At 34.9% G+C, this 15,678-nt stretch overlaps 2 protein-coding genes across 6 annotated transcripts in view; one reads left to right on the top strand and one right to left on the bottom strand.

Moving 5' to 3' along the window:
- phactr1 (phosphatase and actin regulator 1) overlaps window positions 1–7,949 on the top strand; it is a 29,326-nt gene extending 21,377 nt beyond the window's left edge. For all 4 annotated transcript variants that reach the window (XM_065256470.2, XM_065256471.2, XM_065256468.1 and 1 more), the window contains exons 6-13: window positions 34–259; window positions 471–661; window positions 2,271–2,427; window positions 2,682–2,737; window positions 4,006–4,067; window positions 4,311–4,451; window positions 5,925–6,001; window positions 6,130–7,949. In XM_065256470.2, coding sequence (XP_065112542.1) covers window positions 34–259; window positions 471–661; window positions 2,271–2,427; window positions 2,682–2,737; window positions 4,006–4,067; window positions 4,311–4,451; window positions 5,925–6,001; window positions 6,130–6,145 — 926 coding nt within the window. In that variant the 3' untranslated portion in view covers window positions 6,146–7,949. The remainder of the gene's footprint in view (window positions 1–33; window positions 260–470; window positions 662–2,270; window positions 2,428–2,681; window positions 2,738–4,005; window positions 4,068–4,310; window positions 4,452–5,924; window positions 6,002–6,129) is intronic.
- Window positions 7,429–15,253, bottom strand: tbc1d7 (TBC1 domain family, member 7). Of its 2 annotated transcripts, XM_065256472.2 has the most exons (9): window positions 15,109–15,253; window positions 14,943–15,014; window positions 14,366–14,482; window positions 14,115–14,195; window positions 11,170–11,360; window positions 10,952–11,089; window positions 10,643–10,788; window positions 10,301–10,430; window positions 7,429–8,170 (listed from the first exon to the last, which is right to left on the bottom strand). In XM_065256472.2, exons 3-9 carry the CDS (start codon window positions 14,475–14,477, stop codon window positions 8,084–8,086), a joined length of 885 nt encoding a protein of 294 aa, XP_065112544.1. In that variant the 5' UTR covers window positions 14,478–14,482; window positions 14,943–15,014; window positions 15,109–15,253; the 3' UTR covers window positions 7,429–8,083. The 2 variants fall into 2 exon arrangements, with proteins under 2 accessions (XP_065112544.1, XP_073667477.1); XM_073811376.1 differs by having other exon boundaries at window positions 14,943–15,167.
- Between the last annotated feature and the right edge of the window lie 425 nt (window positions 15,254–15,678).

Raw genomic sequence — 15,678 nt, forward strand, 5'->3', positions numbered from 1 at the left:
GGGAATTGATGTTGTTTCTCTTGTTCTTTGTAGAAACCTTTGCTAGACTGTCGCCACCTCTTCCTCCAAAGAAAGTCTTGATCTGTGATCCTGCACCTTCATTTCCTCTCAAATGTCTGCCGTCGCACCCGCACGCACACACACTTACACACTCACACATGCAACACTACGCAACCATACCTTTGTCTCTACATCCACCGAGTCGCATCATAGAGGAACTCAATAAAACCCTCGCTCTTACAATGCAGAGACTGGAGAGGTGAGTACACACAAACGCACACACACACACACACACACACAAATGCACATGTGCACACAATTAGTGCTGAAAAGGGGTCGACATTGGGTTCGGTACATTTGTGTTTACATTAAGTGTTTATTCATGTCATTATATACATATGCAGAATAAACAATGGGTGTGTCTATTATGTTTTGTGTGTTTCTGATCTCTCGGCTTTGTGTGTGTGTAGTTCTGTTCTGCAGGCGGTCCCATCTGTTCTGGTGGAGATGGAAGAGGAGAAAGAGAACAGAGACTGTATGCACCAATCACCAGCCAACACACACACACTCATCACACACACCTTCAGCACACACACGCACGAGGAAGATGAAGAGGAAGATGATGACGACGATGATGATGATGATGACTCTTTGTTTACAAGTACAATCTGTTATTACGGTATTTTGTGTGTTTAGTGGTGGATTTGATTTAGTTTTTAATAGCATTGCAGTTATTAAAGGCACAATATGTCATTTTCGCCACTAGAGGTCGCTAAACAACAACAAAGGTCACAGCTTGGTGATGATGATGATGATGATGTTAAAGAGCGTGGATGATGGGAGTTATAGTCTTCACCTTCAATGTCAATAGGAATCGATCTGACAGGACTCACTTATCATGTTCATTGATGATGTAATGAAATAGTTTTATAATCATTACAATTTAAACTTGGCATTACTATTGTACTTCCGCATGCGGCACTGCGCAGATGGGTTGACGAATGACATCTGGGTGATTCTTGCGAAATTAGACCTATGAGGTGTAATGAAACATTTTGATAAAAAGTAAATGCAAAGTAAGAGTATCAAAATAAGAAGCATACAGTTACAAACATCTCGTCATGTACTATTTTGCACATGATTTCAAATGACATCATACAAACCAATTTTGTTGTTTTCTTTTCACATTTAAGGAGAAATTTTTCCATGACTGGATTTGGGTTCTTTGACATGGAAATATTTATAATTAAAAAATCTAAAAAATAAAAAGCTTCAGTGCATGTTATACTATAAACATTTACAGTAAAAAAAAAACATGTGGTATTTGTAAATGTAGAGACAATAATAAGGAAAATAAATGTGTCTAAGATCAATTTTCTCATCCTCCGCAACAATTTTCAATCATTGTTTAAGCCCTCAAGGAACTAACATTTTTTTTTTTTAATTGTTGTAAGGGACATAAATATCTGTGACACTCAAGATGGCTACCAGGTTAGCATTTCTTATTTTTTCTCTCCAAATAAAAGTTGACATTTTGTTTGTCATAGTACCTAGACAACTTTTTAGTTCTCATTACCGAAACATGAGTTTGTAAATGCATTTTTAAATGTAATAGCATGTTGCGGTAATGATAATTTTTTATAATGATAATCTAAAAATGTAAGTAATTCTATAGGAAATCCTCTAAAAAGAATGGTTATAGTAAGTTCAGACCTTAATCATATATTTGCAAAAAAAATTGGCTTCAAGGGTTTTTAAAAAATTTTTAAGTCTGGATTTCGTGAGAATCACCCACCTATCGTGAGAGTACTGCATCGTACGAATCACTATCGCAATACTTTGACGTCATACACCTATCCGTGCATTTGAGATTAAAAAATAAATAACAGTGTTGTTTTGGATATTTTCATGCAAAAATTTTACGTATTGTGCCTTTAACAGGTTGTTTTTTTAGTAATTATTTATTTAATTTTAGTATTTACAATCAGGTAAATTCCCAGCAGTATAAATACCACTAACACAATCTATCTTAACACAATGTTGGCAAAAATCTCTAAATCTATAACTAAAGATAGACTGGGCAATGCAGTGACAAAAAAACACATACAACATTTTATAATCAAATCCAGTTACATTGTTTCAAAGTGGCTTTACTTGAATGCCGGCTGCCACTGATACTAAATGTTTATGTATGAATTATGTTTATATAATTTATATAATTTATTTCTCAAGGGGACCCATGTATGTGTGTATGATTTTTGTTTGTGTAGGTACATTGGCTTTAAGAATCTTGCGGAAAGATTCATTGGCGATTAAACTGAGCAATCGACCATCAAAGAGAGAACTGGAGGATAAAAACATTTTACCTATGATGTCGGACCAGGAGAGACTCGAGTCCAGACAACAGATCGGCACCAAACTAACCCGGTCAGAACCCAAACACACAACCAGCAAACACTTATCATCGAAAAGTTGACCATTTGAAAAAGTACTGTATGCCTCCTAGACTTTTATTCTGTAAAGCACAGTGGTCGACTCTTGTTTTGTTTATTTGTGCTATATAAAATGAATGAATGAAAATAAATTAAGTTAACTTTTGATAAGAATAAAGTGCTTTTCCTGAGCTCAAGGCATTTAACACAAACCAGAATAAAGATGCTTCATTTATTGTCTGTCTGCAGTCGACTCAGCCAGAGACCTTCAGCAGAAGAACTGGAACAGAGAAATATCCTCAAACGTATGTCATGACACACATTTCAGTCACGTCAAATATTTCACACATTTTTCAATTAAATCAAGATTTGACCCCAGTCATGACCCCATACACACGGCAAAGTTTCTGGAGTGATGAATGGCAGGAGTAATCACGAGTAATATTACATAATCACAACAGCCGTGACCAAAATTAAAGGGCTGTCTGGGGGGGTTGTGGCTAGAAGGGATACAGCAAATGCCGAAATCTAGTAAAATCACACCAGATGAGTGCTGTTTTTATCATAATCTCATGAGATTTAGGCGTTTGCTGTATCTCCTCTAGGGCTGTCAGAAGATTAATCACAATTAATCACATACAAAATAAAAGTTTGTTTTTGCATAAAACTGTGATTTTGATATTTTATATTATAAATAAAAAGATTTTGTATATTATTTATATATATAAAAAAATTCTTAAATTAATACATGTATGTGTGTATTTATATATACATAATAATTACATACAATACACACAAATAAATGATGCAAAAACTTTTATTTTGTATGCGATTAATCACGATTAATCTTTTGACAGCCCTAATCTCTTCTAGCCAAAACCCGCCTGGGATTCATCTATTTCTGGTATTTTATTGTATTAGTAGTTTTTTTTGTTAGTAGTTTTTTTAATGATAAGTAGTAGGTCATCCGAGTACTTTTCGTCTACTGTATTCAAAAACTATAGGTGTGTTTACGCCATGTCGTGATTACTGTGGTGACAAGATTTCAAAGCAGATTTTACGAATTTTGGAGACAGCAAGAGACATTTATCCCTCGTGTTGAAATAGTCATCAACAACTAGGGCTGTCATGGTTATGAAATTTGGCTGACGGTTAATTGTCTAATAAATTGTGACAATTATGACGATTACTTGCCTGTTTTATTGCTTTGACGTTTAATTCGAAGAAAACTTAAATTATCAGTGCAATGCTGGCGCTGGCAACTTTTTTTCAAAAATGCTGGCGGGGAAAGAGTTAAAGTTAAGCATTTGAAATTATTTCAATTTATCGTGGATTTTTTTTTGTTCATTTTTTTATGTGCAAGATCAAAGTCAATGCTCGAAATAAAGTGAAGCTTGAAGTCTGCTTTTGAAACTGTATCTCCAGTATAACAAGCGACCTCAAAAATCACTCAATACACTTGTGGAGCAGTGTGGTTCAGTTTAGATGTTGTGTGTTTTATATGTGAACACATCAGTGGTGTGCAGCAGTAATAGTGTTTAAGGTTTCATGTGTTGGATTTTCTCTCGTTCAGCTCGAAACGAGCAGGAGGAACTGGAGGAGAAACGTGAGCTGAAGAAAAGACTCTCGAGAAAGGTGAGCGGAGATTTGAGGGTTTTCGGACAGCGTTCCTATAGCAACACACTATTTCGGGTTACGGCACAGATTAGATTAGAGTTACACAACAACTTTAAATAAATGTGTTGTTTCTGCTTATGTGCTTTGGTTACTGTATGTTGGTTGCATTATACGATATGTTACCGTTAGTAAATACGATAAAATAACAAAGAACGATGCGTTTACATTTTAACAATCCTCTGTGTTTGCATGCGTGTGTAGTTGAGTCAGAGACCGACTGTAGAGGAGCTCAGAGAGGCGAAAATTCTCATCCGCTTCAGCGATTACGTGGAAGTGGCGGAAGCTCAGGATTACGACCGGAGGGCCGACAAACCCTGGACACGCCTCACTGCTGCAGATAAGGTTCATCTGTCTTAACCTGTCCACCTTTGACAACTATGATTATGATGCGGAAAGTCAATGCAAAGTGGTTATTCCATTACTAGCCTGGGTAGAATGGAATGCATAAAAATTAAAATCACTCTTGGAAAAGCTTTCTCATTTGCTTTGTGTCGTTTTTTTTTAAACACGTTTTTAATGTTTTTTTACACTTTCTTTTAAAAAAAAATTTATGTAATGCTCATTAAAGTTTTTTACACTTTTTTTATTATTAAAATGTATGTTCCTTTTTATGTATGTTTTTTGCCTTTTTAATTTTTATGCCTTTAATTTTTTAAACGCTTTTAATGTTTTTTTTTTGTCTTTAAAAAAAAAAAGCTTTTTTATGTTTTTGAAAATGCTTTCTAAAAGTTTTTTACACATTTAAAAAAAAAAATTAAAAATGTTTTAATGCGTTTTTAAATTTTTACTTCTTTTTTATGTTTTTTACACTTTCTTGCTTTTTTATGTTTTTTTAAAAGCGTTTTAAAAGTTTTTACACTTTTTTATTGTTTTTATGCTTTTTTACATTTTTGTTTCTTTTTTTGCTATTTTATGTCTTTTTTACATGCTTTTAATATTTTTTTAACTATTTAAACGGTTTTTTTTATTTTATGTTTCTTTTTTACGCTTTTTTTGTGTTTTGCATGTTTTTGCCTTTTTACTTTTTTATGCTTTTTAAGGTTTTTTTTACCCGCTTTTAATTTTTTTTTAACAACAAACAATTTATGCTTTGTTTTTTTAAAATGCTTTTTAAAAGTTTTTTTTACACATTTTTTAAAAATGTTTTTATGCCTTTTAAATTTTTTTTACAGTTTTTTAATGCTTTTTTAAAAAAAATTACACTTTTTATGTTTTTTTGCTTATTTACATTTTTGTTTCTCTTTTACGCTTTTTATGTCTTTTACCCTTTTTCCACCTTTTTTACATTTTTTACACGCTTTAAATGGTTTTTCCACTTTTTAACTACTTTTTATGTTTTCATTTTTTTTACTTTTTTAATGTTACACTTTTTGAATTTTTTTTAATGCTTTTTATGTTTTTTTTTTTATAATTTTAAAACGCTTTTTATGTCTTTTTAAAAAAGCATAAAAAACTTACAAAGGTAAAAAAGAAACAAAATGTTTAAACGTTTTTTTTACATGTTTTTTAAAAATGTATGCCTTTCTAAAAAAAAATTCTTTAAGGCTTATGTTTTTTTTTTTTTTACACTTTTTTGCCTTTTTAATTTTTTTTATGCATTTTAAAATGTTTCATTTTTATGTTTTTATCTGCCTAACTTGTAGACTTATCCACATTCCAAACAAAACCTGATGGATAAAATTTTTTCCTAACATCTGTTTCTCGTTGAATTTCCCGTTTCACTCAGTTATAAACGTTACGTTGACTTTATAAAGTTTTCTTTGCATTGCACTGGTAATAATTTGGCATAATTTGCATGGTTTGTGTCTCTCACAGGCTGCCATTCGTAAAGAACTCAATGAGTTCAAGAGCACAGAGATGGAGGTGCACGAGTCGAGTCGACATCTAACCAGGTGATCAAACACATGAGTATAAAGATTCCTGCTAGTAGTTAAAGTCTTAAGAGAGATTTAAAATGACACATTGTATTAGTTTTGTATTATTATAGTGTGTAAATAATAATACAATCTCTTCATTGCAGGTTTCATCGGCCGTAACTGAAGATTTTAACTAATAGATGCTCATATGGAGCCGTTTAATAAACTGAGACTCTAAACAGAGACCGCCGTTAATTTTCATCAGGAATCACAACAGAGCGACACAACACTCGAACTGAATTCGGAGCAACCGCACGGGAATTTCACTCCGTGTCCGCTGGCAGATTCACAGTACGATGAAGGATAAGATTCAAGAGCCAGTGGAACAGAACGAGAGAGCGGTTTATGTGCAGATATATGTGTATATTCTGACGAAACCTTTCAAAACTGATGTCTGTCAGTGGTATGTGCTATAATTTTGTTTTTCAGGTCTGTTGGCTCGTAATGCAACAGATAATCTGATTGATTTTCTATTTATAATTCAAGAGAAATAAGTCACAGAAATGAAGCAGATATAAAAAGACTTTTATAAAATGTACATGTCGCATTACTGATTTATGAATATCTGTGTTTTTGTCCATATATTTAATTTCTTTTTTGACAAAATCATGTTTTTTTATTTTTGAAATGAATGGTGACCGTTTACAGTGAAGATGTCAAAGGGACGCACTGCAGTTAAGTGACAGCAGAGCAATAACACAAACCTTCAGTGTTTTATCGTCGGCTGTGTGTGTGTTTATAGACCATGTGGGAATGTTTTTGTCTCAGATAAAGTTAAGGTCCCTACAGTCAAGTGCATGGCTGTAGTGTGCTAAGTAGGGTGTATTGTTTGCAGTGTTGGGCAGTAACTAGTTAACTAACTAGTAACTTAGTTACTGTAATAATATTATTTTCCCTGGTAACTTGTAGTGTAAATAATTACCAAAATTTTTTATATTACAGTTACCATCCCAAATTTGGCCACAACGTCACCAACACAGGACGCTATAGCTCTTTTTCGTTCTGCCAACATGTTTGGTTAATTCCACTTGAGCTTGAGCCCTGTTGCAGATTTTAGTATACGTGTTACATGTTTTATTTAATTACAGAAGGTGTTTAAAAAAATAATTTAAAACATTTGTCATTTATCTGTAACTTTCATGAATTCAAAGACTGCAAAAATTAAGCAATTACCTTGGGGTGTAATGGAAAAGTAATGTAACTAGTAGTGTACTAATAACTGTTGGCTGGGAGTAATTTAGAAATACTATTACTTTTGAAATGAGTAACTAGTAATGAGTAATATATTACATTTTTGGAGTAACTAGCCCAACACTGATTGTTTGGGACGCACCCTTTACAGAAGCATTCGTTTGCCAAAATAAAACCAAAACATTTCACGAGTTAAGTTTTACGAGTCAGTGTTACATTTGTTTTTGTATTTATTTTAATCAGAGACATTGCAACAATGTGAAACTTTTTATGTTGATATTTATATTTTGATACTGAACATAAATACACAAAGTAATAGCTGCACCTGATGGGAAAATTCTGTCATTGTTTTCCTACATTAAGTTTCAAACTGCTGCTGTTATCTGAAAGTAGAAATTCAAGAATCTTCTTCGTATTTCCATGAAAAACCCAAAACTGGATCTTGTCAATAAAACAGAAAACAGTGATGCATCTTCTTTGTGATCCACAGTAGAAACAAGTGACAGAATTTAGATTTTTGGGTGAATTATTTCCATCTCGAAAAACAGAAGGCGTCACGTTTTGAATGATTGATGTGTTTTTTTATTTCAACGTTCTGCTCTTGTGCTGCCATCAGCTCAGATAATCCAGGAAGAGAGCAGAACGTGCATGTTACCTAATGTACCGTCACTCCTGAATGATGTATGCAGATTCTGATGTAAAGGAATCGTAATAAAAATGAACTGCGCACACAGTTGTGAGTTTGACTTCATCTTTAGCTTCTACTGCACCGATGTCCAGTATGAAGCTCGAGCGATCTGTAGGCGATCTTGAAGCATCTGGATTACACAGCGGTCTGTTTCAGTCATTAACTGTAGTGTGGTGCTCTTACACAGAATGCATGGGTGTCCCGCAGTGTTTGTGCCAGAGGTCTATGGCTTTCGTAACTATAGCATCTGTATTCTCCTGTGGCATCTGTGAAGAAAAGGTGAGAAGTTTACAGGAGAAACAAGCATGTTTGGTAATGATTCATATCATATGAATCACATGTGTTGTTCTAAACTTGTATAAATTTCTTTTTTCTGATGAACACAAAAGAAGATATTTTGAAAAATGATGGAACACACAGCAGATAGTGACCATTGACTTCTATAGTAGAAATAAAAAATTGATGGAATTTAATTGGTACCGTCAACTATGTGCTTATCATCATTTATCAAAATATTTTTGTCTTAATTTTTTACAATACTTCCAAAATATTTTTTCCTACTATGAAGTCAATGGTCTCTATCTGCTGTGTGTTTACCATCATTTCTCAAAATATCTTCTTTTGTGTTTATCAGAAAAAAGAAATCCCTTTAAAACAATCAAATAGAGCAAAGGCAGATAAAAACTTTAAATTGAACAAAAAAGAGAATAATACAAATAAGTTGTTAACTCTTTCCATGCCAGCGTTTAAAAAAAGTTGACAGCACCAGCATTTTATTTTTATTTTTACAAAAGTTTAAGAAAATGTTCTTCTTTAAATATATAAACATACAATATATTAAATGCGCAGACCATCTGCTTTCAAACAAAAAACCTGTTTCATCCTATCTTTATTTGTTCTCTTTTTATCAACTCTCAAATATGGGCAGGTTTCTTTAAAAATACCAAATTTTGAGCAAAAAGCTTAAATTATTGCATTTTCTAAGCAATTTTATGAGATTTTACTGTTTTTGAATCAGTGAATGCTTCCGTGTTTTATATGTTGCGTAAGAGCGCTATCTAGTGGATAATAGCAGAAATATGGATTGCCATAAAAACTCATCATCGGTAGGGAAGCGTTTTCTCTTAATTGATGAGATTACTTGTGATAAATCGTTAGTTCTCAGACACGTAAATGCTACAACTCCCATCGTTCCACGCTTTTTCACAGGGTCATTAAGCTGCGGCCATTTTTGTTTAGTGACCTCTAATGGTGAAAATTGCATATTGTGCCTTTAAAACCGCTTTTTTTACTGCACACGACCGGTTGTGTCTCATAAGTCTTGAAAAGTGAAGCCTCTGGCTCTTTGATCACCCCCTGGTGGCTGGCTGCAGTACAAGTCATAAACCCCGCCCTCTACATTCAAACGAATGGGACTCTGCTCTAAATAAAAAAAATTTACACTTCCAATAAAAGTTTCAGAAAGATGGTTTTGGTCCTTTCAGGTAGTTGTTATCATGATATGAACATATATCTTGATATATGTTCAAGTGTTCATTTTTGTGCTAAGTTTCATTTTAGCTAGTAATTTAATGTTATAGAAATGGGGCGTGTCGTTATGATGGCGTGGTTGAATTAGGCGCGCAAGCATTTGGCGGAAGTTTGATACCGGGGCTCCGCCTCTGGGTCCACGAACGATTCCTTCTACGCATGTCTTGGCTCCAAACTGACGTTTTTACATAACATGGTGGCGACCATGGTTGGACATTTTTGGCTTCAATTCATTACAATGGAGGGAGGCAACTTCACGTCGTCCATCTTTTTTTACAGTCTATGCACACGACATTCTGACACGATTTCTGGAGTTTGCCCCCTAGTGGCAGTCGTAATGAAGTTTCAGTTTAATCGTACCATGGGAGAGAAGCTCATTTCAGCTTGCAAAAATGCGTCATTCAAGAGCCTTCATTGTAATATTTACCAAAGTGAAATAAATAAATGAATGCAAATGAATGAAACAATAAATAGCTATGCATATATGACAAAGACGTGTACATATTAAATGAATAATTTATTACTTAGCTATCAGTAATCAATACTTTTTTAAAAGATTCAAATATTATTGACACAGTTAAACAAAAAGGATTAAATAATTTTCACATCACACAGTGTTTTGATTGGAATTCACGGAAATTCATCACTTCCGGTCAGCGTATCGCATGCGATGTAGTCGCACGTTAAAAAAATTTTACGGATCCAACTTAAAAAAATGGATCTGAAAATTACGGATCCCAGACGGTCGGCACCTTACGCAGCCCCTGTGCGACTCTCTATAGGAAATGAATGACTTCCGGTTTATTGGCCGTCGTTTGCCGTGTGCAGTGGAAAGGCGGCTTTACAGATAAAATTTGTGTACTTACATTAGACAGAAAGTTGAAGACTCCATCAGGTTGACTCATTCCCATGAGCACGATCTTATAATTGAGCAGAATCTCCACGGCAACAAACACCAAGATCTTACAAGATCCACTGATCACTTTATCCCACACCCTGCCAACCAATCACATGACAGCAAAATCAATCAGCACATGCTTACCCCAAACTGTGAATGTATATAAGTACCTATGACTGCAGTGTGTACTGGGGACAGTATGTGAATTTTCATAATGTGCAATTTGTAGTACAGATGTTTGTCTTTTACTTCCATGATAGTGTGCATTGTGTGTACAGAACAATACTGTGTGTGTGTTTGTGTGATTGACCTCTGCAGACTGGACTCTGGTAAACAGCCCGCGAAACAGCGTCTGAACCACAGACAGTACGGTAATGAACCCAGACAGCCAGACGTCTTCAGATGAGCCAACAGACCGCTGTCCTCCTGAGACAAGAAGTGCTCCAAACTCTTTGGCTGAGAAAGAGAGAGGAACTAAATATTTCAAAACAAACCTAAACAAATAAATAAGTGGCTGTGCTGTAATGTAAACTAAAGGTCTAGTAATATAAATGCTAGTAAACAGCATTGTATATTTGCTGCAGAAACTTTTACATACATATAATACAAGTACATTTACCAGGTGAGGTATGGAGTCTCCAAACTTGTGATTAAACTGGTTAATAAAACATCGGATCAGCCAATAGCAGTCCACGGGATCATCAACGATCTCTTCCATCGCCTGAGCCACAGCCAGGAAATTTTCGTCCCCTGCGTCCTGAACAAAAACCATAAAACGCTCTTAATACATCAGTACATGGGAAATGATCCTCAAACACAAGAGAAAGTCCTCCTTACCGGAGGTTTAAGCTCAGATCTCCGGGGAAGCTGCAGGAATTCTAGCTGGTACATGCGGAGGTAGACTTCTGTAGGGGGCGTGGCTGAGCTGATGAAACGCATGCTTGTTAAAGCCGCACTGATGTCTTCAAACTGCTCGGTACGGTATCGAGATACCAATGCATGAGAATCAGTGTGAGGAGGTAAAATACCTGCAGACACAGAATCATCAGCCATTATATACAATGAGAGACGACTTACGGAGTTTATTTATGGTAAATAGATGGGTGGGTTAAAAGTGGGCATATAATATCATACACTGTGAGTTTGCAGATAAGTAACAATACTTGTTCATCTATAAATGAGATACTGGCGAAATCTCTTTTTAGATAGTATGGTTGCAAAATTCTGGGAATTTTCAAGACTGGAAACTTTCCATGAGAATTAACAGGAATATACCGTATTTTCCTGACTATAAGTCGCATCAGTCAAAAATGCGTTTACTTTTGAAGAAAAAAAAACATATATAAGGCGCACTGGACTATACGTTGCGTTTATTTAGAAAATTATTTCACAAAATCCAAGCCGAAGAAAAGACATTTAATCTGGAAAGGCAAGTTATTCAACTAAACAATAGCACAGAACAGCAGGCTGAATAGATGTCTGTACATGTTAAAGTAACATAAACAGTTATTTACAAGATACAAAACACAAGTTCAAAACGTTCCTGAAGTCATTCCACATCACAGAATCCATTGAATTACATAAATACAGAAGCAGCATATGGCAGACTCTCACTGCTGTAGACGGTAATGGTTTCACTCTGTTCATATAAAAAATATTGACGTATAAGTCGCACCTGACTAGAAGTTCCAGTACCCAAAAAACTATGAAAAAAGTGTGACTTATAGTTCGGAAAATACGGTATGGGAATAATTTTGGAATTCGAAAAAATTCGAGAGTTGCCTATAACAGGGAACTTAAATGTACGGCCCGCCGTCAATTTTTTCTTACGTGAAGACAAATACACTGACTGAGAAAACATTTAGGTGAGATCATTAAAGAAAGTACCCAAAAACACCCAAAACACATTACACATTACTATTTTTAATGTTTTTAACGGAGTCTCTTATGCTCATCAAGCCTGCATTTATACAATCAAATATATATCATCAAGAATAATTTCTAAAGAATTTTTGATCAAATTAATCACCAACTTAATGAGCGTAACTAAGTATCAGGAATCTTCAAAATTTGTATTACCTTGCATGCATGTCTGCATATGGTTAAACTAAATGTTTATTTATGTTTATTACACGGCTCTCTGGAATGCTTGATTCTGATTGGTCAGTGGAGACATTTGCAGGTTCGTTCTTTTCAAATAATAACCGCTCCAAATTAATAACGCATAGCCGGACTACTTGCACGAGTAAAATCGCTCCGCGCCAATAAAGATCAATAAAGATTACTGTCTGTTTGGCGCCATCTTGTGACAAACACTGGACAACCACGACAAGACACAGACAGCTTACTGAGACTGAACTTGACGAAATAGAGCATGACAGCTACGAAGCCAGCTCACACAAAAATACAGAATGGGGATTAAAACTTCTCAAAGACTGGTTAAAGAGAAAAAAATGGAGACAGACAAGTATGAAGCAGAGGATCTTAATAAGGTATTACGATCATTTTATGCATCTGTGAAAAGTTTCGCGGAAGGATAAAAATGTTAATTTAAAACAAATATGCCAATAAAATGTTTAAAATTCATATTCATGTCCAGTTTTTTTTCTTATGTGGCAAGTAGCAGTGTAATAAGCGGGATAATGTAGAGGCAGCCGGTAGTTATTGGGAAATAAGCCCCTTCAGTGTGATACAAGACCCTCCGCTTCGCGTCGGGTCCTGATCACACTGTCGGGGCTTATTTCCCAATAACTACCGGCTGCCTCTACATTATCCCTTACTTGTAATATATGATATAGTTTATATAAATGTCCCTAAACTTCCAAATAATTCCCATAAATTCCCATTATGTTTCCATTTTGGAATATTTCCAAAATTCCCCAGATAAAGTCCTCATGGAAATTTTCCACCCCTTTGTAACCCTACTAGTTAGTAGGGGTGGAAATTGGACAGTTTATGACGACGCGAAACAATATCAGTTTTCTTCGCCAGTTATGCGATATTATTTGCAGATACAGTGTGTGGTTCTTCAATGCAATTACAATTCAATTAATTTATTAATTTTTTAATGTTATGTGCCTAGTTAAGCAGTTACATTTTTAATAACTTACAAATGCAACTAATATATAACATTAACGTTTAATTAAACTCTTTAAAAATGGCACAATCTCTGTCTCAATTGGAACATTTAGAACAAAAAACTAACAAAAAAAGACACTTTTTGTGTTAAATAAAGAAAAATGAATAATGAGGGTCAAAGTCTTTCAGTATTTTATGCCAAAATGTGCAATAGTGACAATCACTGAGGTAGTTTCATAATAATGGGGTGGTGATAGCGCAGTGGATAAGACACTGACCTTTGGTGTGCCTTTGGTGAGACCCGGTTTTGAATCCACTGTCACACACCATTGTCTCCCTGAGCAAGACACTTAACCCATAGTTGCTCCAGAGGCGTGTGACCTCTGACATATATAGCAATTGTAAGTCGCTTTGGATAAAAGCGTCAGCTAAATGAATAAGTAAGTAAGTAGTTGTGGAAAAAAATAATTAAATAAAAAATAAATTAATATAAAAAGCTGTTAAACTTAAGCATTTGATTCGATTCAATTCCTCAGGTAGCTCATATCAATATTTTATGTGTGGGATCGATGCATCATATCGTCAGAAATATAATCGATGTATCAATCCATACCGATGTATCATTACACCCCTAGTAAGTAGACATGTTGTTAATTTGATCAGGACAATATGTTTATGCATTTCATAATAATTCAAATTCTCACCCAATAAGACTTTCCACACATGTATTCTGTACATAGAGGGCAGAGGAAACCTCTGACTAAAAGTGCTCAACTTCTCCACATCTGAAAGAGAGATTCAATTCATTCAACAAAGCTGATCACAGTAACTCTACAGTAAAGCTGGAAACACTGACGACTGGTGTTCACCAACATGATACTCAATACTTATACAGTTAACAAATGTATGAAATGATATATGTGATGATTGTTATTAATCACGGTTGGTTTTTTACCCAGTGGATTGTCCTTCAGCAGAATCTCCAAAGATCTTTTCTCCTCCACACCTCTGAAACCCACTTTCTCATAATACGCCGACCTGAAGTTTCTCTGGGGATCTTCGGCCATGATCACTGAAATCATAACACAAAATGTGGGACGGTATGACCAGATGGTATAACACATACACATGACCAGATAGTATTACTATGGTATTGCTACAAATTCTAATAAAAATTTTCTTTATTACTGTAAACTATAAGGTTACTATAGTAAAAACATGGTAATACCATAGCCCTACTGTATTATTGTCAGTGTTGGGTACAACTTTACTTTTAAATGATATTAAAGCAGACTTCCCACACCCATAATATATTATTTAATACGAATATAAAACAAGTCTGGCAAAATATCATAGTTAAACCATGGTAAATATTTGAAATAGCTACAACGGCTTCTACTGTAACCTGACTTTTGTAGCGTTCGGAACATTTACTCAATAAAAATAAAAATAAACTGACTTTAAATGACTAATGACTTAGATGCACATTTATCTATTTTTCTGGAAAAATAAATCCTTAAATGTTTGTTCACCTTCAATGTGATGCGATCGTGGGCCTCTGTCAGTCACATCTGCGGCTTCTCTTCACGCGAGTCTCCGCTTCGCTTTATTTAATTGAACAATAAAACATCAATCATATCGTAATATGAACTGAATTATTATCATATGATGTACAACAGACTGTAAACGTTATCTAACCTGTAGGTAAGCATGCATAGGTCTGTCAGCTCTGTACTCGGAAGTAATCCATGCCCTATATTTTTGTACTTCCGCTCGTGACCGGCAGGTGGCGGGAATGCCTTGATTTGCTGGCCGTTTCTTAATCCAAAGGATGCAGCCTGCGGAGGTCGCATTTGCAGGCTCCATACGTCATCAGCCTGTTTTTTAAAGTTAACTGAGCATTACATTTGCTAATTATAAGCATATTGCAATAATTCAAGATTAACTAACAATACTAGTTAACTTTATAATTGTCAATATTCTGAAATAAGACAGTCTTGATGATAGAATTGCGACCTCCGGAGGCTGCAACCTTCGAAATGAGAAACGGCTGTTGCTGCAGGGCGCGTGATCGGCGGATTGAATGCAAGTAGCCTTAGAATTCGTCTAATTTGAGGTAAGAACATAGTAAAATTATGGTGTTTTCCTTTAATCTGGGCTAAAAAAAAAAGATTATGTAAAGTACTGGTCTCGAACACACGTGGGGATGTTTGGCAACTGCTAGTGGGTTTTGCAAGCTCAGAAATGCGATCCAAAAAAAAAACAAAT

Source organism: Paramisgurnus dabryanus, chromosome 12, assembly GCF_030506205.2.
Source record: "Paramisgurnus dabryanus chromosome 12, PD_genome_1.1, whole genome shotgun sequence".
NCBI lineage: Eukaryota > Metazoa > Chordata > Actinopteri > Cypriniformes > Cobitidae > Paramisgurnus > Paramisgurnus dabryanus.